General features: G+C 47.3%; 1 protein-coding gene across 1 annotated transcript in view; it reads right to left on the reverse strand.

The window, feature by feature from the left end:
- The window catches only part of POLA1 (DNA polymerase alpha 1, catalytic subunit), a 302,830-nt gene that overhangs the window by 142,527 nt on the left and 134,264 nt on the right, over nucleotides 1–26,039 (reverse strand). The window contains exons 31-34 of the mRNA XM_038757398.1: nucleotides 23,892–24,023; nucleotides 19,001–19,175; nucleotides 6,310–6,491; nucleotides 2,353–2,484 (exon numbers count right to left, since the gene is read on the reverse strand). Of these exons, the coding sequence (XP_038613326.1) occupies nucleotides 2,353–2,484; nucleotides 6,310–6,491; nucleotides 19,001–19,175; nucleotides 23,892–24,023 (621 nt within the window). The remainder of the gene's footprint in view (nucleotides 1–2,352; nucleotides 2,485–6,309; nucleotides 6,492–19,000; nucleotides 19,176–23,891; nucleotides 24,024–26,039) is intronic.

Raw genomic sequence — 26,039 nt, forward strand, 5'->3', positions numbered from 1 at the left:
GAACAGCCGTGCCTCCCGAGGCGAAAAAGGAAGCCGGGGAAAGTGCGGGACGGGAAGTGAGCCCTGGGCCGTGAAGAAAGCCGATGGCAAACCCGCTCATGACTTCCCATGGATCGGGCAAAAATCCAGAGGCGGGAGCAAGTCTCCATCTCGGGAGCCGTTCATACCATATCCGGGAGGAATTCTAACATCGACTTCAACTTCGGCACGAGGCAATAACCTGCCAGTTTTCCGTGAGCAGAGCGAGAGGGATTGGGGACGAAGGGGGTGTTCGCCTCCGGAATTCCCCCGTGGAAACTTTCGATCATTCGAGGGTGGACCCCCCTTCTAAACTGTAAGTGCCTTGCGGGTTGGAAACCGACTCTGTTGCATTGGGCTCTCCGCAGTGCTTCGTACAGCGCTCTGCACCCAATAAGCGCTCAACAAATACCCTCGACGATAATGATAAGGAATCCCGTAAGCAAGTCCCTTCTTGACGAGAATCCCAGCCCGATCCCAGCACTCGGGTTCCTGGGCTTGAGGCTCAATTTCGTCGGGAGGCTGGCTTTACAGGCAACAGCTGCTCATCTGCTGCCTTGCTGAAAGATGGAGGCAGGAATCCTCCTTGTTCTACTTCAATATTTTGAAAATGCAATTATTCTCCCCAGCATCACAACATTATACCTGTTTTTCTCCCCATTATGCATCAGAATGACATGCCGTGCTATCTTAATATGACGAGCCGCATTTTAAAAAGTAATGCCAAGAAAAACGAGAAAACACATTTCCCTACTAGCATAAGCGTAAGTACAAGCTAAATATTTTCCATTTGAGTTGCCCGTGCTGCTTCTTTTGAACAAAGACGTTACGGGAGCATCCCAAGGTGATACTGTGCCTCTCCCAACCGGAACGACGACCGGGGCATCGGTGAAGCGCTTACTACGAGCCCACCACCGTACTGAGCGCTAGAGGAGATTCATGATCATCCAGCCCAGGCCTCGGAGTCAGAAGGATCTGGGTTCTAATCCCGGCCCCGCAACTGGCCGGCTGTGTGACCTTGGGCAAGTCGCTTCAAAACTCTGGGCCTCGGTTACCTCATCTGTAAAATGGGGATGAAGACTGTGAGTCCCATGGGGGACCGGGACTGTGTCCGACGTGATTAGCTTGTCTCCCCACCCCAGCGCTTGGAACAGTGCTTGACGCGTACTAAGCGCTTAAATATCATCATCAGGTCCCAAGTGGGGCTCACAGTCTTCATCCCCATTTCGCAGATGAGGGAACCGAGGCCCAGAAGTGTCTAGTCCAAGGCCACGCAGCACAGAAGTGGTGGAGCCGGGATTAGAACCCAGATCCTCTGGCTCCCGGGAATGGGTACTTTCCGCTAGGCCATGCTGCTTCTCCAGGTACGGACAGAGTAAGTCACATCTTATTATTATTATTATTATTATTATTATTATTTCAGTGACGACACGAGGCTCAAAGAGAGATGATGTCCAAAATTGGCTACCTTTGCGACCCTTGGGTGTTCTAAAGAGAAGAGGAACAAGTGTCCGTAGCACATTTTTTAAAAGAGCTCTGTGTTTTTGCGTTTTCCTCTCCTTGAGGTAAAGGCTTATGACCCACTGGGATCTAGAAAAGTTGTTTTCTGTCAGGGACGGAGAAGTCTTCCTCAGTATTCGACACGTTGCCTTTAGAGTGCCGAGGGCGGGACGCGGAGGGTCCGGGGACGGTTGTTTTGACTTCCCTCACTAACCGGGTCTTGAAGCTGTTTGCGGTGGGCGGAGAGAGCGGGGGGGAAAGTCACTGCAGGGCGATTCAGGGGAAGCTACGAATTCCCGGTTATTTAATCCAATCCCAGCAAAAAAAGCAGATTCTCCTCGCCCCCACCCCGTCACAGGTCCAGGGGGCTAGATATTTCAGTATTTAAAAAGGACCAGTTCTAAACATTGTGTTGAACTACGATATTTTCCAGTTACGTTCACCTTTATTCCCTCATTTTTTTTTTAAACAAAGTTCCGTTTCAAAAAAGCGGCTTCTCCAGGCATAACTGCTCTATCCTCTTTCTCCTCCTCCTCCTCCTCCTCATTAAACATGTGCTCCAATAGGAATACCAGGTCTACTCTGACCACTAGCAGACCTTAAAATTTGGCGCTTTATTCACACGAGTTAACTGGACTCCACGTGTCTTTTTCTTTTTTTAAACGGTTCAAAATTTCCCGTACCTTCTCTCCCCACCCAAACCCACCAATCTCCCCCAAAACCACCCACCCGCAAAACCTTCAAAACCAGCCACGCGACTACGTTCACTCCACCAAACCGGGTCTCGGACCAAATGTCTTTCCGCGGGTCCTCAGAGTCCTCGCGGATACTCACGCTGTAGTATTTTTGGATGTGACGTCTCATGTCCAGGATTAATTTGTTGATCAACCGAGTCGTAAAGGTCAGGGTGGAAACATCGCAGCCTAGATTACTGCAACGCTCCAAGCTGGGCTGCATGTGAAATCCCTGCGGCGAAAGAGAAAAGACCAGGTTAAAAGACGGGGTGACACGGGAATCGGCGATTTTCCCACGGGTCGGAGCCGCTGCGCTACCCGAATCTGTCCGGGATGCCCCCGTTCCGCTCCAGGATCTTCCCTCCCGGAGCTTCTCCCGCCGACTTAAAGAGGAGAAAAACTTGCGACGTGTCCAAACCGGAACGTAATAATAATGATGATACCACTCCTTCCTGGGTCGCCTTTGCACTTAATAACAATAATTAATAATTATGGCATTTGTTAAGCCCTTAGTATGTGCCGAGCACTGTTCTAACCACTGGGATAGATACAAGGTCATCAGGTTGTCCCACAGTCTTCATGCCCATTTTCCAGATGAGGTCACTGAGGCCCAGAGAAGTGAAGTGACTTGCCCAGAGTCGCACAGCTGCCAAGTGGCGGAGCCGGGATTAGAACCCACGACCTCTGACTCCCAAGCCCGGGCTCTTTCCACTGAGCCATGCTGCTCCTCTAACTTGGTTTTATACACTTTCTTCACCAACTGCCTCATCTCTGCTAATGTCTGTCTCCTCTTGTAATAATAATAATAATGATGATGGCATTTATTAATTGCTTGCTATGTGCAAAGCACTGTTCTACGCGCTGGGGAGTTTACAAGGTGATCAGGTTGTCCCATGGGGGGCTCACAGTCTTAATCCCCATTTTACAGATGAGGGAACTGAGGCACAGAAGTTAAGACTTCTAGACTGTGAGCCCACTGTTGGGTAGGGACGTCTCTATATGTTCCCAACTTGTACTTCCCAAGCGCTTAGTACAGTGCTCTGCACATAGTAAGTGCTCAATAAATATGGTTGATTGATTAAGTGACACGCCCAAAGTCACACAGCTGACAATTGGCAGAGCCGGGATTTGAACCCAGACCTCTGACTCCAAAGTCCGTGCTCTTTCCACTGAGCCACGCTGCTTCTCAGCCCGTCAGCTTGCTGTGGGCGGGGAACATGGCCACAAAGAAAAGAGAAGCAGTGTGGCCCAGTGGACAGATCACAGGCCCGAGAGGCAGAAGGATCTGGGTTCGAATTCCGGCTCCACCTCGAGTCTGACGCGTGACCTTCGGCGAGTCACTTTGCCTCTCTGGGCCTCGGCTCCCCCATCTGGAAAATGGGGATGAGAACTGTGAGCCCCATGTGGGACACGGACTGTGTCCAACCTGATTAACTTGTATCCACCTTGGCGCTTAAAACAGCGCCTGGCACAGAAAAAGCGCTTCAATACAATAAAAAAAGTGTCTACCACCTCTGTTATACCGTACTCTCCCAAGTGTTTACTACAGTGCCCCGCACAGCGTGGCTTAGTGGACAGAGCAAGGTCTTGGGAGTCGGAGGTCGTGGATTCTAATCCCGGCTCCGCCACTTGGCAGCTGTGTGACTTTGGGCAAGTCACTTCACTTCTCTGTGCCTCAGTTCCCTCATCTGTTAAATGGGGATTAAGACCGTGAGCCCCAAGTGGGGCAACCTGATCACCTTGTATCCTCCCCAGCGCTTAGAACAGTGCTTGCCACATAGTAAGCGCTTAACAAATACTAACATTATTACTATTATTGTTATTCTCCAGGCCTCTGTTACCTCATCGGTAAAATGGGGATTAAGACTGTGAGCCCCACGTGGGACAACCTGATGACCTTGTATCTAACCCAGTGCTTAGCACATAGTGAGCGCTTAACAAAGACCATCATTATTATTATTATTATTAATAAACACAATCAATCGACTGATAATTTCATCACTCAATGAATCCCCTGAAATCGAATGACCTAAAACGACCTCCGGCCGGGAGGCCTTCGCGTGGATAGAGGACCTGCGTGGGGCGGTGCGAAATGAACGATCCGAGAGAGGGGGGAAGATTCCTGCTTTTCGATCCATCCTCGGAAGGATCAATAGGAGACGTTCCCCCGCTGGGAACGGGACAACGGGGCAACCGTTGATCGCTGGAACCAAGTCCCTTTTCATTCGTTCACTGGATCGTGTTTATTGAGCGCTGGCTGCGTGCAGAGCACTGTACTAAGCGCTTGGGAGAGTCCAACAGAATAAACAGACACATTCCCTGCCCACAAGAAGCTTACAGTCTAGAGGGGGAAGACGGACATTAATGTTAGATAAATACGAACGGGTCACGTGCAAAGAGAGCGGTCCGCTGGAGCCCGAAAGAGACACGCTGTATCTGTCGTGAAAAGCGGCGTGGCCTCGTGGTTAGAGCCCGGGGCTGGGTTCTAATCCTGACTCTGCCACATGTCTGCACGCCCCTTCGCTTCTCTGGCCCTCAGTTACCTCACCTATAAAACGGGAGCTAAGGGTGTGAGCCCCGTGCGGGACAGGGAGGGGGTCCAACGTGACGAACTCGTATCTACTCCGGTGCTTAGGACAGTGCTTGGCACGTAGTAAGTGCTCACTAAGTACCACCGTTATTATTAGACCACCTGGCCTCCTTTCAAAGCCAGCAGACACCCGATCCGAGGCCCGGAGTAGTTGGGTGCTGGGTGGTAAGCGCTCACTCGCTGCCGCTTCACGGATCCGTGCCCCCGCTCTCCCATCCCGCCTGCCCCGCCCTGCCAGGCTAAGCAATTCCAGGTGGAAGAAATTTCAGAGCTTGTGACATCCCCTCTTTCGCAGTTCGCCCATCTGCAACTCGTCAAGCCTCCGTGCAATTAACTGTCTTATTTACAGCTGTAATGAAGCAAAAGTCAAGGATTTAGCGCGGGATTGCTGAGCAGGATGGGCTTCCCCCCCCCCACTCGCCGGCTTCCAGGGTCTGCTTTGTTTTCGTGTGAAAAAATGAAAGACATCTGCTGTTTGTCCAAATTAACCGAAAATAATTACTTTTAATTTAGATAAGGGATCTCGTCTTTCAGTTTCAAGGTTTTGGGATGCTTCTGCCGCCGCCTCATCTGCCAGGGGCTTAATGCGCGCACACATTGCAGAGGAGTTAAATAGTTGGCCCCGCTCCAGATCCCGGCCCAAGGTCAGGGACGACATTGTTTGGCAGAGGTTCTGGAGGAGAATGTGACCCCGGGGGCCTTTTTTTCTTCTTCTTTTTTGCGGCCTGATACATGCAGACGGCGGGAAAGATAAGGCCCGAGAACCTTTGTCCGAAAGGAGGTAAAGGGGGATGTGGCGGGATGGAACGGGAACTTTCCAAAATGCTCGGTTCCCCTCGGTTCGATTTAGGTTAAGGGAGAAACATCGCGGCGAGCCCGAGCCGGGAGGAGGGAGGAACGAAACCACAGGATCAGGAATCAATAGAAGCGTACCGTTCGGCACGGGGCTGGGAATCACAAGGACCTGGGTTCTAATCCCCGCGCCTCCTCTCGTCCGCCGCACGACCTTGGGCGAGTCGCTCCCCTTCTCTGGTTCCCTCAACCGTAAAAATGGGGGTTGAGACCGTGAGCCCAATGTGGGGACGTGGTCTGTGTTCAACCTGACTGTCTTGTATCTCCCCCAGCGCGCGGTACAGTTCCTGGCACGTAGAAAGTGCTCAACAAATACCATTAAGAGGAAAAAAAAAAAAAAAGAATTCCAACGGGAATGCTTTGAAGCTTACACACGAAGCTTGAGATACCATTTAGGAAACTCAAAACCGAGACGGCCACGAAGCCCAAATCGGGGTTCTGGATTTGGAAACGGACGAAGGTAAGGAGATTCTGCCTTCGCACCTACGATTGGGCTGTCTGATTTACGTCGAAGATCGTCACGCCCAGAGAGAGACTTTTTCCTCCAAGGGGCGGGAGGAAAGGAGAAAGGGAACTCTACTCGGCGCCCGTGATAGCGAGGAGAAAACAACTAACCGAACCGTCGAAGACCCCGTCGTAGATATTCTCGGTTCCGCAATTAGGACAGGAAAATTTGAATCGGTCACAGTCCTTATATTTCTCTTCGTCCGTAAGCTGAGCCGGCCCGCCGACCAAAGCATCATCCTCCTCGTCTTTATGGTAATGTTGGTGGACTCTGAACTGGGAGGGGTCCAGGCCTGGATGAGGAAACACAACAAAAAACATGCCCGAGATGAAAAAGGCACGTCCCGCGGACTCCCTCCTTCACAAGGGTGCAATTCAGAGAGAAGAACCATCTCCAGAGCAGCTTAAAAAGAAAAAAATACAATCCTCGCTTTGGTCGGAGGCTCGCTGAAGGCGAATAAATGACTTACCTCTTTGCGAGAGATTGCTTTTAGAAATAAAACAAGCACGCTACCTTAATCCAACGTGGAAACCTGCCGGAGAACACTTTGTTTTTGAAGCAATCACTTTTGCAGGCTGTTGTTATGATGTTCTTTTAAGTTTCGCTGAAAATCTCCCATACCTGCGCTACGTTATTGAGAGGCTCTCCCCCCATTAGGACTCAGAGAATAAAATCCCATTAAAGAAAACTGGCTCGCAGCTCGTAGGACTCTTTCAAAAAATAAAATAAATGAACGATGGTATCCGTTAAGCGCTTACTATGTGCAAAGCACTGCCAATTTAGATTGCAATGCAGGGGTCGATTTCATTTTGGCTCGCTGGCTGACGGCGAGGAGGTAGCGTTCTGGTTGAAATACGGACGCGCTCTTGACAAGAAGCGATGCGGATTCTGGTTGCCAGAACTGCAGGATTTTGACCAAAAGAACGGGAAACCGACCCCAAACGTCCGACGTTCCGAAAATCCTTCCCTGACCCAAAGCCCCAAACACGCTTGTCAGCGTTGGAAATCATCAGATTTCCTCCTTCCCTTCCCCACAGCACCTGTATATATGTATGTACATATTTATTACTCTATTTATTTATTTATTTATTTTACTTGTGCATATCTATTCTATTTATTTTATTTTGTTAGTACGTTTGGTTTTGTTCTCTGTCTCCCCCTTTTAGACTGTGAGCCCACTGTTGGGTAGGGACTGTCTCTATATGTTGCCAATTTGTACTTCCCAAGCGCTTAGTACAGTGCTCTGCACATAGTAAGCGCTCACTAAATACGATTGATGATGATGATGATGATCAGATGCTCTGCCAAAGCTTGAGGCTCCGGGCCACCTGGGTTGAATCGCCATTAGAAATCATCTCCCCAAATTGGGGGGAACTCGAGTTATCGGAAAGCTAGGCGGAGACAAATCTGGATTTGGACGACTCAGTGGTGTCTTCGCGGACGGGACAAACGGGAAGAGAATCCATCCAGAGCCCAGTTTGAACTCACCGACTGCCCGGTTTGTTCAGTCGGGCCCGCACGGCACGACCGGGCTGAATCGCTGAATTGTACTTTCTAAACGCTAAGTACAGCGCTCTGCACACAGTAAGCGCTCAATAAATACGACTGACTGAACAAATGAGCGAGAGTGGCGTCTGTGTGGATGGAAATCTGATCTGTGGACCGTACTTAGTCGTCAAAAAATACTCCCTGGAAATCATGAGGTGGCTACGTGGTATCCCCACCCACGGACTGAAGCCTTGGTTAATCGTTAAGAGCAAATTATTTCCCCAAACTCCCTGAAATCACCACCTTTTCCTTGCCGACCAAATGCCCAAGATGCCAGTTGACCCCTTTTCGTTCATTCGATCGTATTTATTGAGCGCTTACTGTGGGCAAAGCACTGTACTAGTGCTCTGCACACAGTAAGCGCTCAATAAATACGATTGATTGATTGGGAGAGTACAACAGAACAACCAACGGACACATTCCCTGCCCACAACGAGCTCACAGTTCAGAGGGGGAGACAGACATTAATATAATCAGACAGATAAATCATAAATAAATTACGGATCTACACGCACGTGCTGTGGGACTCCTTTCCTTCTAGCAAGAGATTTTAAAGGGGTTCTAATCGACTTCACAGCCCAACATCCGGGCCAAATAACATCTCTTTCCCCCGACCCCCAGAAGAAATAAGAAATGACACAACAACAAAAATATGTGTCAGCCCATGGTGTATGGCTTTGGTGAGGTGGAAGCAATGCCAGAGGCTATTTCCTGTCCTCCCCCCTATTTTGACTGCGAGCCCCATGTGGGACCTGATGATCTTGGATCTCCGCCACCGCTCAGTACAGTGCTTGGGGCAGAGGAGGCGCTTAACAAATGCCACAACTGCCATGCTGGGTAGGGACTGTCTCTATATGTTGCCAACTTGTACTTCCCAAGCGCTAAGTACAGTGCTCTGCACACAGTAAGCGCTCAATAAATATGATTGATGATGATGATGACTAATATTCCTCTATTAGGAAAAGCCGATCGTGCCCACTTCCAGGAAGCTCATCCGCTCCGCTCTTATGCTTCGACTGGGGAAAAACGACAGTTCCCTGCCTTCGGACAATTTCCTTCATCTCCTCAGCGACGACCAGGGTCTTGCTCGGCCGCTTTTCCCTGTCTTCGACTGTCCGCCTGCTAAGGGCGGGGAATGCATCTGCTAATTCTGTCGGATCGTCCTCTCCCAAATGCTCGGCACACAGTAAGCGCTCAATAAATCCCTCTCTTGGACTGAATCATCTGTCAAGAGGTTGTCTATCCGGTTTGGCTCCCCGTTCCTTCAGCCGAAGCTCACCTCAGGATCCCCGTGCGGAGAGAGGTCTATGGATAGGCCTCAGAGCCCCTCTTCATAATCATAATAATATCGACAATAATAATGATAATACTTGGTAAGCGCTTACAGTGTGCCAAGTTCTGTTTTAAGCGCTGCGGTAGATCGCAGGTTATCAGGTTGGACACCATCCCTGTCCCACACGGGGCTCACAGTCTTAATCCCCATTTTACAGATGAGGTAACAGAGAACTTTTTAATTTTTTTTAACAGTCCTCCAGACTGTAAGCTTTCTGTGGGCTGGGAATACATCTGTTATATTGTTATTTTTAGACTGTGAGCCCCCTTTTAGACTGTGAGCCCACTGCTGGGTAGGGACTGTCTCTATATGTTACCAACTTGGACTTCCCAAGCGCTTAGTACAGTGCTCTGCACACAGTAAGCGCTCAATAAATACGATTGACGAGGATAATGTTATACCTTAATCTCCCAAGGGCACAGTACAGTGCTCTGCACCTAAGTCTCTATATGTTGCCAACTTGTACTTCCCCAGCGCTTAGTACAGTGTTCTGCACACAGTAAGCGCTCAATAAATACGACTGAAGGAACAAGTAAGCCCTTGACAAATGCGATCAACTAGAGATTAACCGAAGGCCGGAGAATAATAGTAATGATGATATTTAATAATAATTTTGGTATTTGTTAAGCGCTTACTATGTGCAAAGCACTGTTCTAAGCACCGGGGAGGTTACAAGATGATCAGGTTGTCCCACGGGGGGCTCACAGTTTTAATCCCCATTTTACAGATGAGGGAACTGAGGCCCAGAGAAGCGAAGTGACTTGCCCAAAGTCACCCAGCTGACAGTTGGCGGAGCCGGGATTTGAACCCGTGACCTCTGACTCCAAAGCCCGGGCTGTTTCCACCGAGCCACGTGGTATTTGTTAAGGGCTCATTACGTGCCAAGTGCCGCTCTACGCGCTGGGGCAGATACAAGGTGATCAGGTTGTCCCACGTCCAGCTCACAGTCTTAATCCCCATTTCGCAGAGGAAGGAACCGAGGCCCAGAGAGGTGAAGCGGCTCGCCCAAGGTCACGCAGCGGTCAAACGGCGGAGCTGGGATTAGAGCCCACGTCCTCAGATTCCCAAGCTCGTGATCTCGCCACTCATCATCATCATCATCAATCGTATTTATTGAGCGCTTACTCTGTGCAGAGCACTGTACTAAGCGCTTGGGAAGTCCAGATTGGCAACACACAGAGACAGTCCCTACCCACCAGTGGGCTCACAGTCTAAAAGGGGGAGACAGAGGACAAAACCCAACGTACCGACAAAATAAAATAAATAGGATAGATGTGTACAAGTAAAATAAATGAATTTTATTTATTTATTCGGCTCGGCCAGTCGGCTACTCGGCGTCTCGGTCAAGTGAAGTGACTTGCCCACGGTCACCCAGCCCTTCCGATGAGGGCTTTGGGCCCCTCCGAGCTGCCTGGGGGTAGCCGGCGGCGGCCACCGCGGCTCCCTTAAAATATGAGGCCCCGTGAACTGCCCCCCATAAAACCTCCGCCGCCACGGCTGGCTTATCTTGCGGTGGCAGGCGGATGGGCTGGCCTCATTATTTCAGATTTACTCGCGGGGCCGGATACTTCCCCGGACTTGCGCTAACGGGCTCCGGGGCTGAGGTCAATCTTAAAGGATTTCGGGAATTCCAGGAGGCCAAACGGGCGGGATTTTGTGTGTTTTTTCTTTAAAAAAAAAAAAAAAAAGAAAGCAGGACAATGTTGCCTTACTTTTTCTTTAAAATGATAATAGTAATTAAGTGCTTACTATGTGTCAAGCACTGTTCTAAATGTTGGGGTAGATCCAAGCTAATCAGGTTGGACACAGTCCCTGTTGTTCCAAATGGGGCCCACAGTCTGAGAAGCAGCGTGGCTCAGTGGGAAGAGCCCGGGCTTTGGAGTCAGAGGTCATGAGTTCAAATCCTGGCTCCGCCAACTGTCAGCTGTGTGACTCTGGGCAAGTCACTTCACTGCTCCGGGCCTCAGTTCCCTCCTCTATAAAATGGGGATTAAGACTGTGAGCCCCCCCGTGGGACAACCTGATCACCTTGTAACTCCCCAGAGTTTAGAACAGTGCTTTGCATATAGTAAGCACTTAGTAAATGCCAATATTATTATTATTATTATTATCCATTCATTCAATCATATTTATTAAGCGCTTACTGTGTGCAGAGCACTGTACTAAGCACTTGGGAAGTACAAGTTGGCAACATACAGAGACAGTCCCTACCCAACAGCAGGCTCACAGTCTAGAAGGGGGAGATAGACACAAAATAAAACATATTAACAAAATAAAACAAATAGAATAAATATGTACAAGTAAAATAGAGTAATAAATATGTGCAAACATATATACATATATACAGGTGATGTGGGGAGGGGAAGGAGGTAAGGCGGGGAGGAGGGGGAGAGGAAGAGTACAGTGCCTGCCACCTGGTAGGCGCCTAAGAAAGACCATAAAATAAAATAAAATAAAATGAAATAAAATAAAATAAAAAAATAAAATAATAAAATAAATAAATAAATAAATAAAATAAAATAAAATAATAAAATAAAATAAAATAAAATAAAATAAAATAAAATAAAATGAAAACCGAAGCAGCGTGGTAGCAGGGGTGCGGGGAGGGCGGGGTTTTGGGGTCGCTCACCGCCGGAGCTGGGAGAGGTAACTGAGGAATAATCAATCAATCAATCGTATTTATTGAGCGCTTACTGTGTGCAGAGCACTGTACTAAGCGCTTGGGAAGTACAAGTTGGCAACATATAGAGACGGTCCCTACCCAACAGTGGGCTCAGAGATGTGACGCGACTTGCCCAAGGCCACACAGCACAAACGCGGCGGAGCCAGAATTAGGACCATGACCTTCCAACTCCCAAGCCTGTGCTCTAACCACTAGGCAATTAAGCACTTACTTTGGGCCAGGCATTGTACTAAGCGAAGGGGAGGATACAAAATAATCTAGACTGTAATCTCGTGGTGGGGCAGGGAATGTGTCTGTTTATTGTACTCTCCCAAGCGCTTAGGACGGTCCTCTGCATACAGTACGAGCTTAAAAGGGACTGAATGAGTAAATGGAGATAACAGCATGGCTCAGTGGAAAGAGCCCCGGCTCTGGAGTCAGAGGTCATGGGTTCAAATCCCGCTCCGCCACTTGTCCACTGTGTGACTTTGGGCAAGTCACTTCACTTCTCTGGGCCTCAGTTAACTCATCTGTAAAATGGGGATTAAGACTGTGAGCCCCCCGTGGGACAACCTGATCACCTTGTAACCTCCCCAGCGCTTAGAACAGTGCTTTGCACATAGTAAGCGCTTAATAAATGCCACTATCATCATCATCATCATCATAACAATAATAATAATAACAATACTATTTGTTAAGCGCTTAACTGTGCACGGATAACTAGGTTGGGCCCAGTCCACGTCTCACGTGGGGCTCACACTCTTAAACCCCATCCTCCAGAGGAGGCCCAGAGAATAATAATAATAATAATAATAATGGCATTTATTAAGCGCTTACTATGTACAGAGCACTGTTCTAAGCGCTGGGGAGGTACAAGGTGATCAGGTTGTCCCACGTGGGGCTCACAGTTGTAATCCTCATTTTACAGATGAGGTAACTGAGGCACAGAGAAGTGAAATGACTCACCCAAAGTCACACACAGCTGACAACTGGCAGAGGTGGGAAGTGAAGCGACTTTCCCAAGGTCCCTCAGCAGAGAAGTGGCGGAGCTGGGATCAGAACCCACGTCCTCCCGACGCCCAGGCCGTGCCCTACCCGCTAAGCCGCACCACTTCCCTTTCTTAGTTGGTGGGCGAGAAACACGGCCCAGACCGACCTCTGAACGACAAGAAAAGCAGCAGCGGAAAAAAGCCCGGGCTTTGGAGTCGGAGGTCATGGGTTCAAATCCCGGCTCCACCACTTGTCAACTGTGTGACTTTGGGCAAGTCACTTCACTTCTCTGGGCCTCAGTTCCCTCATCTGTAAAATGGGGATGAAGACTGTGAGCCCCACGGGGGACAACCTGATCACCTTGTAAATTCCCCAGCGCTTAGAACAGTGCTCTGCACATAGTAAGCGCTTAATAAATGCCATTATAAAAAAAAAAAAAAGAGAGAAGTGCAGGGATCCTGAATTTGAGATGGGGCTCATTTAGGTCCAGAGAGGCCTTCCTCCGGGTGCCAAACTAAAACCGCCACATCCTCCCAGTGGAGGTGCTTCCAGGGCCGGCCCTGGGGACGACGGCGCGACCGGAACGCGTTCCAGACGTTTTTAGGAAGCGCAAATCCAGGAAGGGAGAGACCGCCCCGGGGGGCACCTGGAAGAAGCTTTCCAAAATTTTAGCGTCAGGGTCCGCCCCGCCTCGCGCCGCTCCCGACCGTCTGGAGTTCGCCCGGAGTCCTTCGGGGAGTGGGAAGGAAGAAAGGCGGTGGGAAACTTGGAAAAGTTGCCGGTCTTCACCCCCTCACATCCAAGCCGTCACCAAAACCTGCCGGTCTCAGCTCCGCAACATTGCCAAGATCCGCCCTTTCCTCTCCATCCCAACCGCTACCCTGCTCATTCAAGCTCTCATCCTATCCCGTCTGGACTACTGCACCAGCCTTCTCTCTGATCTCCCATCCTCGTGTCTCTCTCCACTTCAATCCATACTACATGCTGCTGCCCGGATTATCTTTGTCCAGAAACGCTCTGGGCATATCACTCCCCTCCTCAAAAATCTCCAGTGGCTACCAATCAATCTGCGCATCAGGCAGAAACTCCTCACCCTGGGCTTCAAGGCTGTCCATCACCTCGCCCCCTCCTACCTCACCTCCCTTCTCTCCTTCTCCAGCCCAGCCCGCACCCTCCGCTCCTCCGCCGCTAATCTCCTCCCCGTACCTCGTTCTCGCCTGTCCCGCCGTCGACCCCCAGCCCAAGTCATCCCCCGGGCCTGGAATGCCCTCCCTCTGCCCCTCCGCCAAGCTAGCTCTCTTCCTCCCTTCAAGGCCCTACTGAGAGCTCACCTCCTCCAGGAGGCCTTCCCAGACTGAGCCCCTTCCTTCCTCTCCCCTTCGTCCCCCTCTCCATCCCCCCATCTTACCTCCTTCCCTTCCCCACAGCACCTGAATATATGTATATATGTTTGTACATATTTATTACTCTATTTATTTATTTTACTTGTACCTATCTATTCTATTTATTTTATCTTGTTAGTATGTTTGGTTTTGTTCTCTGTCTCCCGCTTCTAGACTGTGAGCCCACTGTTGGGTAGGGACTGTCTCTATATGTTGCCAACCTGTACTTCCCAAGCGCTTAGTACAGTGCTCTGCACACAGTAAGCGCTCAATAAATACGATTGATGATGATGATGACGACCATCTGGAGCTCGCCCGGAGTCCTTCGGGGAGTGGGAAGGAAGAAAGGCGGCGGGAAACTTGGAAAAGTTGCCGGTCTTTCCCAGCCGGGAGAGGGAAGGAAACGGTGTCGGGTGCTGCCACCTAGAGGCAGAGGACCCCAACTTTCGGCCGCGCGGGGCAGGAGAGCCTAGTAGGCGGCGCGCGGGAAGACCACCCGGATTTCAAAATTCGGTGCCGTGGCTGTCAGGATTGACATTCACTCACTCAGTCGTCTTTATTGAGCGCTTACTGTGTGCAGGGCGCTGTCCTGAGCGCTTGGGAAGTCCAAGTTGGCAACATCGAGAGGTCTAGACGCCTCACGGCGGGATCCCGACCGTCACGACGCTGCTCGTCTTCCCTGCCTCGGGCTCGGCGGAGAGCGGGAGGGAGGGATGGGGGGTTTCCTCTCCCGGCCGCGCCGAAGCGGGAGTCGCTTCTCCGAGAGACCAAAATGAACGGCGGCCGTTGGACGACGGTCAGGAGGCCGTGCTCTCCCTCCGGCGTGGCTCAGTGGAAAGAGCCCGGGCTTTGGAGTCGGAGGTCATGGGTTCCAATCCCGGCTCCGCCAACTGTCAGCTGTGCGACTTTGGGCAAGTCACTTCACTTCTCTGGGCCTCTGTTACCTCATCTGTAAAATGGGGATTAAAACTGGGAGCCCCCCGTGGGACAACCTGAAAACCTTATAACCTCCCCAGCAGCTTAGAACAGTGCTCTGCACATAGTAAGCGCTTAACGAATACCATCAGTTATTATTATTATTATTAGAAAACTCAAAAGGGGATGTTCCTTACGGCAAATAGGAAATTCTCCTATTACGGCTCCCCCTTCTAGACTGTGAGCCTGCTGTTGATTTGGGAGCGACTCTATATGTTGCCAACTTGTAATTCCCAAGCGCTTAGTACAGTGCTCTGCACACAATAAGCGCTCAATAAATACGATTGAATGAATATCGCTGATGATGATGATTAGCTCGTTGTGCGCAGGAATATGTCTGTTTGTGGATATATTGTAATAATAATAATAATGATGGTATTTGTTAAGCACTTACTATGTGCAGAGCACTGTTCTAAGCGCTGGGGAGGTTCCAAGGCGATCAGGTTGTCCCACGGGAGGCTCACAGTCTTCATCCCCATTTTACAGATGAGGTAACGGAGGCACAGAGAAGTGAAGTCACTTGCCCAAAGTCACACAGCTGAACTGTACCCTCCCTAGCACTTAGTACGGTGCTTGGCACGCATTAAGTGAGAAGCAGCGTGGCTCAGTGGAAAGAACACGGGCTTTGGAGTCAGCGGTCATGGGTTCGAATCCCGGCTTCGCCACATGTCTGCTGTGCGACCTGGATCAAGTCACTTAACTTCTCTGAGCCTCAGTTACCTCATCTGTAAAATGGGGATGAAGACTGTGAGCCTCCCGTGGGACAACCTGATCACCTTGTATCCCCCCCAGCGCTTAGAACAGGGCTTTGTACATAGTAAGCGCTTAACAAATGCCAACATTATTATTATTATTATTATTAAATATAATTGAATGAACAAATGAGTTACGTTCATCTTGCTCTTCCACTTTCTACACCCCTAAGCGCTTAATACAGGCCTCGGCAAACTCGGCTATCAGTGGATACCACTGGTTGGCAGACAGTCTCAGCAACAAGGAAAATAGCGAGAAGCAGCCAAGGCACTTTCATTTCGGGGACAGATGGAAGCCCAGATCTAATAATAATAATTACGGTAACTTGCTAAGCGCTTACTACGTGCCAAGAGTTGTCCTAAGTGCTGGGGGCAGATACAAGTTAATCAGGTTGGACACAGTTCCCCGTCACACATGGGGCTCACACTCTTATCCCCATTTTCCACCGCTGAGGCAACTGAGGCCCAGAGAAGTGAAGTGACCTACCCAAGGTCCCGCCGGAGACACGGGGCAGAGCTAGGATTCGAACCCAGGTCCTTCTGGCTCCCGGGCCCGCGGTCCATCCGCTAATTCTCCTGCGTTGACCCGTCGTGATGAAAATTTTTGCTTTTACCATTTGATGGTTGGACAGTCTGAAAAACTACTAAAACCCCTCCTTTTTTTTTTTTTGGATTTGCTTATCACGACGATGGTATTTGTTAAGCGCTTACTATGTGCAAAGCTTATGTTCGTTTCCTGTCTGGAGGCCGCTTAACTGGAAGAGAAATTCCCAATCGGTCCCTGGGATAAGAAAGGAGAGAGCCAAGGGTCCCACGTCAACCAGATAATCACTGGTATTTATTGAGCGCTTACTGTGAAAACAGCACTGTACTAAGCCCTTGGGAAAATCCAGTACAACAAAGTTGATTAAAAAAAAATCAAAAGCAGTTTAACTTACCTTAAGTGAATGGCTACATTTGATTTTTGTTTCTTTAAGAGCTAATCTGCCCCAGATGAGCTTACGAAGCAGCATGGCAAAGCGGCTAGAGCCCGGGCTTGGGAGTCGGAAGGTAATGGGTTCTAATCACTTGGTCTGCTGTGTGACCTTGGACAAGTCACTTCACTTCTCCACGCCTCGCTTACCTCATCTGGAAAATGGGGCTGAAGACTGCGAGCCCCATGTGGGACGGGGGCTGCGTCCAACCTGGTCACCTTGTATCTACCCCAGTGTGTAGCTCAGTCCCTGGCCCGTAGTAAGCGCTTTCCACGTACCATTTAAAGAAAAAAAGGCGGACACAGGGAGAAGTGGCAGGGTTGATTTTAACAGTGCTCTCTGGATCGCCTTGGCATTGCTCAAATGTTTTCTCGCAGGGATCCCACTTCTCTACCTCCCTCTTCCAAACCCCACTAAACACACCCATCCGGAACAGTGCTTGGCACATAGTAAGCGCTTAACAAATCCCATTTTTTAAAAAAGTGAATATTTATACACATACACACACAGTGGCAGGGTTGATTTTAACAATGCTCTCCGGATCGCCTTGGCATTGCTCAAACGTTTTCTCGCCAGGATCCCACTTCTCTCCTCCCTCTTCCAAACCCCACTAAACACACTCATCCGGAACAGTGCTTGGCACATAGTAAGCGCTTAACAAATGTCATTTTTTTAAAAAAGTGAATATTTACACACATACACACACACTGGCAGGGTTGATTTTAACAATGTTCTCCGGATCGCCTCGACATTGCTCAAACGTTTTCTCGCCAGGATCCCACTTCTCTCCTCCCTCTTCCAAACCCCACTAAACACACCCATCCGGAACAGTGCTTGGCACACAGTAAGGGCTTAACAAATACCATTTTTTAAAAAAAGTGAATATTTATACACATACACACGCAGTGGCAGGGGTGATTTTAACAATGCTTTCTGGATCGCCTTGGCATTGCTCGAACGTCTTCTCGCCAGGATCCCACTTCTCTCCTCCCTCTTCCAAACCCCACTAAACACACCCATCCGGAACAGTGCTTGGCACATAGTAAGTGCTTAACAAATACCATTTTTTTAAAAAGTGAATATTTATACACATACACACACAGTGGCAGGGTTGATTTTAACAATGCTCTCCGGATCGCCTCGGCATTGCTCAAACGTCTTCTCGCCAGGATCCCACTTCTCTCCTCCCTCTTCCAAACCCCACTAAACACACTCATCCGGAACAGTGCCTGGCACATAGTAAGTGCTTAACAAATACCATTTTAAAAAAAAGTGAATATTAATACACATACACCCCGCCCCCCTCAAAAAAAGCCACTTCCCTACCACTGCCCGGTATTTTTTCTTCCATCTGGCCAAGCTCAAAAATTCCTTTCCACCCACCCACCCAGGTTGAAAACTGATTTACTGTAATTGCTACCTCCAAGTACGTGGGCATCTAGCTATCTGCACGGCTGTCAAAATAGCTCGTCCACCAACAGAATTATCTCTCGCCTCCCGCGGCTGTCATAATTTTGCAGGCCGCTTCCAGGATCCTTTTCAGAAGTTCATTAGGGACCAGACAGGCTACTGGAAAACCATCTATTATCCGCTCTAAAAATACCCGGGGCTGGTTCCCAAACTCCTCCGTGACTTTGCGTGGTTGACCTCCGGGGAAATTCCGTTCGGTCTCGGGGCCTCAGTTGGCTTTCCGGCGGAATGGGAGCCAACCGACTCGCCCCCGTGAAACCACCATCAAGAATTCAGGAGGACTGAAAGGGCGTCTCTGTTTTAAAGTTCTTTGAAAAATCCAGCAATCAGCGCGACTTATTGAGCGCCGACGGGCCGCGCGAAGTCTCCAGCTCCGGACGGAACTGAACGAGAAGCAGTTAGAGCCGGGGGCCCGGGGGTCGGAAGGAGCCGGGTTCTAATCCTTGGACGAGTCGCATCACCTCTCCGGGCCTCGGTTCCCTTGTCCGTAAAATGGGAATTAAGGGCAGGGGCCGCACTTGGGATGGGGACTGTGTCCAATCTGATGAGCGTGGATCTACCCCGGCGCTCAGACGGCGCTTGACACGTAGTAAGCGCTTAACCATTACCATCATTACATTATTATTATTATGATAAGCGAGGCAGGGCTCTGGTCCGGGGAGTCTAGCTAAGGAGACGGCGGTTACCACGTGCCAGAAGAGCCGTGGCCACTCACCCAGCCAAGAGGCGATGAGGGCCGCGTCGATTCCGTCGATGGGGTCGCAGATGCGAGCCACGACCGGGAGAACCTGCTGGGCCAGGTAATATTGGGTGTCCACTGACAGGTTGTCCTGTTTCTGCAACTGCTCCGGGGCGTAGGCCCTCTGGCTGGCGCTCAGGTTCGATCCGTCCTGAAAGAGACCCATTAAAGAGATCCATTGACTGATCCGTTTGATTCGTCATTTCCTTAGTCACCACGCATTTTTCAGTATCCGTATCCGACGCTCAGGTTCGGTCCGTCCGGAAAGAGATCCATCGACTGCCGATTTGTGGTTCGATCCGTCCTGAAAGAGACCCATCGATCCACTGACTGATCCGTTTGATTCGTCATTCCCTCAGTCACTGCGTATTTTTTAGTATTCGTATGCGGCGCTCAGGTTCGGTCCGTCCTGAAGGAGATCGATCGACTGTTGCCAATTATGTTGCCAATTTGTACTTCCCAAGCGCTTAGTACAGTGCTCTGCACATAGTAAGCGCTCAATAAATACGATTGATGATGATGATGACTGTCGATTTGCTTAATTCACTCATTCATTCATTCATTTATCCATCATTTTTTACTATTCGTTTATGGCGCTCGGGTTCGAGCCATCCTGAAAGTGACTGATTTCTCGATTTGTGTAATTAATTCATTTACTTATCATTTCGTTTTTCCTTATTTATTCCTTTTGATCCACCCTGAAAGAGATTGACTGATTTATTGATTTAATTCATTCATTCAGTTATTTCTTTTATTATTTATTTATGGCGTTCTGGTTCGATCCATCCTGAAAGAAGCTGAGTGACTTAGTGATTTAGTTAATTCTTTTAGTTATCATTTTTTTTTTACGATTTATGGTGCTCAGGTTCAATCCATCCTGAAAGAGATTGAGTGATTTATTGATTTGTTTCATTGATTTATTTATCATTTATTTTTTATTACTTATGGCGTTCAGGTTCAATCTGTTCTGAAACAGATGAACTGATTTAATGATTTGTTTAATTAATTTATTCCTCATTTATTTTTTATTATTTATTTATAGCGTTCAGGTTCAATCCATCCTGAAAGAAGCTGAGTGACTTATTGATTTAGCTAATTCTTTTATTTATCATTTATTTTTTACTATTTATGGTGCGCAGGTCCAATCCATCCTGAAAGGGACTGAGTGATTTATTGATTTGTTTAATTGATTCATTTATCATTTATTTTTAATTATTTATTTATGGCACTCAGGTTCAATCCGTTCTGAAACAGATGAACTGATTTAATGATTTGTTTAATTAACTTAATGATTTGTTTAATTAATTTATTTCTCATTTATTTTTTATTATTTATTTTATGGCGTTCAGGTTCATTCATTCATTCATTCAATTGTATTTATTGAGCGCTTCGATCCATCCTGAAAGAGGTTGAGTGACTTATTGATTTAGTTAATTCTTTTATTTATCTTTTTTTTTTTACTATTTATGGTGCTCAGGTTCAATCCATCCTGAAAGAGATTGAGTGATTTATTGATTTGTTTAATTGATTCATTTATCATTTATTTTTTATTATTTATTTATGGCGATCAGGTTCAATCTGTTCTGAAACAGATGAACTGATTTAATGATTTGTTTAATTAATTTATTCCTCATTTATTTTTTATTATTTATTTATGGCATTCAGGTTCGACCCATCCTGAAAGAAGTTGAGTGACTTATTGATTTAGTTAATTCTTTTATTTATCATTTATTTTTTACTATTCATGGTGCTCAGGTCCAATCCATCCTGAAAGGGACTGAGTGATTTATTGATTTGTTTAATTGATTTATTTCTCATTTATTTTTTATTATTTATTTATGGCGCTCGGGTTCAATCCGTTCTGAAACAGATGAACTGATTTAATGATTTGTTTAATTAATTTATTTCTCATTTATTTTTTATTTATTTATGGCATTCAGGTTCATTCATTCATTCATTCATTCATTCAATTGTATTTATTGAGCGCTTCGATCCATCCTGAAAGAAGTTGAGTGACTTACTGATTTAGTTAATTCTTTCATTTATCATTTATTTTTTACTATTTATGGTGCTCAGGTTCAATCCATCCTGAAAGAGATTGAGTGATTTATTGATTTGTTTAATTGATTTATTTATCATTTATTTTTTATTATTTATTTATGGCGTTCAGGTTCGATCCATCCTGAAAGAAGCTGAGTGAATTATTGATTTAGTTAATTCTTTTATTTATCATTTTTTTTTACTATTTATGGTGCTCAGGTTCAATCCATCCTGAAAGAGATTGATTTATTGATTTGTTTAATTGATTTATTTATGATTTATTTTTTATTATTTATTTATGGTGCTCGGGTTCAATCCGTTCTGAAACAGATGAACTGATTTAATGATTTGTTTAATTAATTTATTTCTCATTTATTTCTTATTATTTATTTCCGGCGTTCAGGTTCATTCATTCATTCATTCAATTGCATTTATTGAGCGCTTCGATCCATCCTGAAAGAAGTTGAGTGACATTGATTTAGTTAATTCTTTTATTTATCATTTTTTTTTTACTATTTATGGTGCTCAGGTTCAATCCATCCTGAAAGAGATTGAGTGATTTATTGATTTGTTTAATTGATTTATTTCTCATTTATTTTTTATTATTTATTTATGGCGCTCGGGTTCAATCCGTTCTGAAACAGATGAACTGATTTAATGATTTGTTTAATTAATTTATTTCTCATTTATTTCTTATTATTTATTTATGGCGTTCAGGTTCATTCATTCATTCATTCAATTGCATTTATTGAGCGCTTCGATCCATCCTGAAAGAAGTTGAGTGACACTGATTTAGTTAATTCTTTTATTTATCATTTATTTTTTACTATTTATGGTGCTCAGGTTCAATCCATCCTGAAAGAGACTGAGTGATATATTGATTTGTTTAATTGATTTATTTATCATTTATTTTTTATTATTTATTAATGGCACTCGGGTTCAATCCGTTCTGAAACAGGTGAACTGATTTAATGATTTGTTTAATTCATTTATTTCTCATTTATTTTTTATTTAGTATTTATTTACAGGCAACATCCGCTCGTGGGAGGGGTGGAGGCCGCCAGCCCTTAATCAATCAATCAATCAATCGTATTTATTGAGCGCTTACTGTGTGCAGAGCACTGTACTAAGCGCTTGGGAAGTACAAGTTGGCAACATATAGAGACGGTCCCTACCCAACAGTGGGCTCACAGTCTAAAAGTCTTCATTAAGGGCAACGCCAGGACGGGGGCCGCCGCTTCCCATCGTCTGTTCTGTCCATCAGCTTCGTTACGGCGCCGGGATGAGGAGGACACTTTAAACCCATTAGACCTGAGCCCACTGTCGGGCAGGGACCGTCTCTATATGTTGCCAACTTGGACTTCCCAAGCGCTTAGTACAGTGCTCTGCACACAGTAAGCGCTCAATAAATATGAATGAATGAATGAATATTTACTATTCTATTTTATTTTGTTAATAAAATAAATAAAATTAAAAAAAGGTTTTAGACTGTGAGCCCACTGTTGGGTAGGGACTGTCTCTATATGTTGCCAACTTGGACTTCCCAAGCGCTTAGTACAGTGCTCTGCACACAGTAAGCGCTCAATAAATACGATTGATTGATTGATTAGACCGACTCCCGCCCGAGCGCCAGAAGCCCGGGGACCTGGATTCCGATCCCGGCCCCGCCACTTACCCGCTGCGCGACCCCGGGCGACTCGCTTGCCTGCTCTGGGCCTCGTTCTCCTCATCCGAAAAGTGGGGATTCCGTTCATTAGATGGTATTTATTGGGCGCTTACCATGTGCAGAGCACTGTACGAAGCGCTCGGAAAGTACTGCTTAAGAGAAGCACCGTGGCTCAGTGGGAAGAGCACGGGCTTTGGAGTCAGTGGTCGTGGGTTCAAATCCCGGCTCTGCCAATTGTCAGCTGTGTGACCTTGGGCAAGTCACTTAACTTCTCTGGGCCTCAGTTCCCTCATCTGTAAAATGGGGGTTGACTGTGAGCCCCCCGTGGGACAACCTGATCACCTTGTAACCCCCCAGCGCTTAGTACAGTGCTTTGCACATAGTAAGCGCTTAATAAATGCCATTATTATTATTATTATTACAGTTCAGTACTGGGAGCTCCAGCCGGGGGGAAGGTGACTACGTCCACCAGATTCTCCTCTATCTACCCCGGCCCTGAGCGCGGACGCGTCGCTCGCCTCTACCAATTCTATCATCACGTAGTCCTCTAAGTAGCAGCACGGCGTAGTGGGTAGAGGCAGCAGGTCACGGGTTCTAATCCCGACTCTGCCACTTGTCTGCTGTGTGACCTTGGGCAAGTCACCTCCCCTCTCCGGGCCCCAGTTCCCCAATCTGGAAAATGGGGATTGAGACTGGGAGCCCCACGTGGGACAGGGACTGTGTCCAACCCAATCTGCTCGTATCCACCCCAGCGCTTAGTGCAGCGCCTGGCACATAGTTAAGCGCTTAAATACCATAATTATTATTATTATTCTAAGCGTTTAGTGCCGCACTCTGCTCACAGTGAGCGCTCGGTAAATGCTTAACCGGCACCACGATTATCGCTACCGTCGATATTATCGCCAATTTGTACTTCCCAAGCGCTTAGTACAGTGCTCTGCACAAAATAAGCGCTCAATAAATACGATTGATGATGATGATGATGATCGTTGCATCGAATCTGTCGGCTTTTAAAAAAAATAAAGCGTCCTAACATTACCAAAAGGGCTACGCCGTGGCCGTGAAATACGGCTACGGTCCCGGCGTTCCCGGACCGGATTTTCCCAACCACTGCCAAGCGGTATTTCGGGCGAGGGGGAAATCGAGGAAGGGGCGTTTTACCTGACAGATGACGTAGGCGATGGTATCCCCGGCTTTGACCCTTTGACCGCCCTGAGAGTTTATCCAGATGGCGACGTGCACATGTGGCAGGCTTTTTTTGTCGGGATAATCCTGAGGGTCCTTCGTCAGCGCCTGAGGGGTCACGGGAAGACGAGATAAAAAAAACAAAAAACAACCTTTAGATCTCCAAGCACAAGTGCGGGCCGATTTAGATGACACAAGTATGACAGAAACGAGACACGTGCTTCTCGTTCGGGTTGGAAGGACGGTGACAGACAGACTGAAAGCGGGGATGTAGGACAGTGAAGAGGTCCAACCTGATTAACTTGTTAATATTTTTTAAGTGCTTACTAGGCAGGCACCGTACTAAGCGCCGGGGCGGATACAAGCGAATCCAGTTGGACACAGTCCCTGTCCCATGCGGGGCTCCGAGTCTCAATCCCCGTTTTCCAGAATTGGTCGCCGAGGCCCAGAGAAGTGAAGTGACTCGTCCAACGTCACGCAGCAGACAAGTGGCGGAGCCGGGATTAGAACCCATGACATTGTGCCTCTCATTCATTCACTCATTCAGTCGTATTTATTGAGCGCTTACTGTGTGCAGAGCACTGTACTAAGCGCTTGGAAGGTACAATTTGGCAACAGACAGAGACAATCCCTACCCGACAACAGGTTCACTGTCTCGAAGTGGGGGACAGACAACAGAACAAAACAAGTAGACAGGCATCAACAGCATCAAAACAGATAAATAGAATTATAGATATTATAGCTACAACCTCGTTAGCTTGTATCTACCCCAGCATTTAGACACATAGTAAACACTTAAATACTATTTATTATTATTACGAGCATCATTAATAATGAAAACCATCAAACTCCGAATGCCCAATCCTCCGACACAGAGCTGGCACAGAGACCCCAGCTTCTCCTCCAAGGGAAGGGGTCTCAGAGAGTGCTGTACGGTGGGGAGGTTGGGAAGAAGAAGCAAGCCCTGAATAATAATAATAACGATGGTATTTGTTAAGCACTTACTATGTGCCAGGCGCTGTACTAAGCGCTTGGGAGGTACAATTTGGCAACAGACAGAGACAATCCCTACCCGACAACAGGTTCACAGTCTAGAAGGGAAAGACAGACAACAGAACAAAACAAGTAGACAGGCATCAACAGCATCAAAACAGATAAATAGAATTATAGATATTATAGCTACAACCTCGTTAGCTTGTATTTAGACACACAGTAAACACTTAAATACTATTTATTATTATTACTAGCATCATTAATAATGAAAACCATCAAACTCTGAATGCCCAATCCTCCGACGCAGAGCTGGCACAGAGACCCCAGCTTCTCCTCCAAGGGAAGGGGGTCTCAGAGAGTGCTGTACGGTGGGGAGGTTGGGAAGAAGAAGCAGGCCCTGAATAATAATAATAATAACGATGGTATTTGTTAAGCACTTACTATGTGCCAGGCACTGTACTAAGCCCTTGGGAGGTACAATTTGGCAACAGACAGAGACAATCCCTACCCGACAACAGGTTCACTGTCTAGAAGGGGGAGGCAGACAACAAAACAAAACAAGTAGACAGGCATCAATAGCATCAAAACAGATAAACAGAATTATAGATATTATAGCTACAACCTCGTTAGCTTGTATCTACCCCAGCATTTAGACACATAGTAAACACTTATACTATTTATTATTATTACTAGCATCATTAATAATGAAAACCATCAAACTCTGAATGCCCAATCCTCCGACGCAGAGCTGGCACAGAGACCCCAGCTTCTCCTCCAAGGGAAAGGGTCTCAGAGAGTGCTGTACGGTGGGGAGGTTGGGAAGAAGAAACAAGCCCTGAATAATAATAATAATAATAATAATAACGATGGTATTTGTTAAGCACTTACTATGTGCCAGGCACTGTACTAGACCTCTGAGGTGGATCTCAAGCCCGGGCTCTAGCCACTAGGCCATGCTGCTTCTTGTCAATCAATCAATCAATCAATTGTATTTATTAAGCACTTACTGTGTGCAGAGCACTGTACTAAGCGCTTGGGAAGTACAAGTTGGCAACATATCATCATCATCAATCGTATTTATTGAGCGCTTACTGTGTGCAGAGCACTGTACTAAGCGCTTGGGAAGTACAC

Source organism: Tachyglossus aculeatus, chromosome 15 (genome assembly GCF_015852505.1).
Source record: "Tachyglossus aculeatus isolate mTacAcu1 chromosome 15, mTacAcu1.pri, whole genome shotgun sequence".
Lineage (NCBI taxonomy): Eukaryota > Metazoa > Chordata > Mammalia > Monotremata > Tachyglossidae > Tachyglossus > Tachyglossus aculeatus.